Genomic DNA, 585 nt, shown 5'->3' with positions numbered 1-585 from the left:
ACAATCACCATTAAGAAGCAGAAAAGTTTTGAGTAAAAAATTTAGACAGCTAAAATATTATATTTAAAATTTTGAATAAGTAAAATACTGTTTTCAATGTTTTAGATGGATATTATATAAACTTCAAAAATTTAATTAACTTCAACTTTCTTTGCTGACTGATTCAGATTTCACCCCCAACTTTGCTCTTCCATTCCACCACCAAACAAAGCCGGCCATTTCACGTTCTACAAAGCCGGCCATTTCACACCTGAATCCACCTCCCTCTGTCCCTCTCTCCAATGCCGAACCTTCTCCTCCCCATCTTCTCCATCCTCCTCCTCTCCACCATTCCTCCATCCTCCCCATCTCTCCACCGAACCAGACCACTCATCTCCAAATCAATCGACATCAACCTCTCCTCCTCCTCCCCACCACCTCCGACCACCTTCTTCGAAGTCAAGCGACCCATTCCCGTCCCCAAAACGCCACCTTGCTCCACCCTCGTCCTCCACCACAACTTCGCCTACACCTACGGCAAACCTCCGGTCACCGCCACCTACCACCCTCCCTCCCACTGCCCCCTCCTCCGCCGCCGCCCCAGAT

General features: G+C 48.0%; 1 protein-coding gene across 1 annotated transcript in view; it reads left to right on the top strand.

The window, feature by feature from the left end:
- Window positions 1–202: 202 nt before the first annotated feature.
- Window positions 203–585, top strand: part of LOC110022261 (peptide-N4-(N-acetyl-beta-glucosaminyl)asparagine amidase A-like) — a gene marked incomplete in the record, with an annotated part of 3454 nt that continues 3071 nt past the window's right edge. The window contains 1 exon segment of the mRNA XM_020721108.1: window positions 203–581. Coding sequence (XP_020576767.1) covers window positions 282–581 — 300 coding nt within the window.

This window comes from Phalaenopsis equestris, unplaced genomic scaffold, assembly GCF_001263595.1.
Source record: "Phalaenopsis equestris unplaced genomic scaffold, ASM126359v1 Scaffold000180, whole genome shotgun sequence".
In the NCBI taxonomy this organism is placed as follows: domain Eukaryota; kingdom Viridiplantae; phylum Streptophyta; class Magnoliopsida; order Asparagales; family Orchidaceae; genus Phalaenopsis; species Phalaenopsis equestris.
This window is presented reverse-complemented; position numbering and strand designations above follow the sequence as displayed.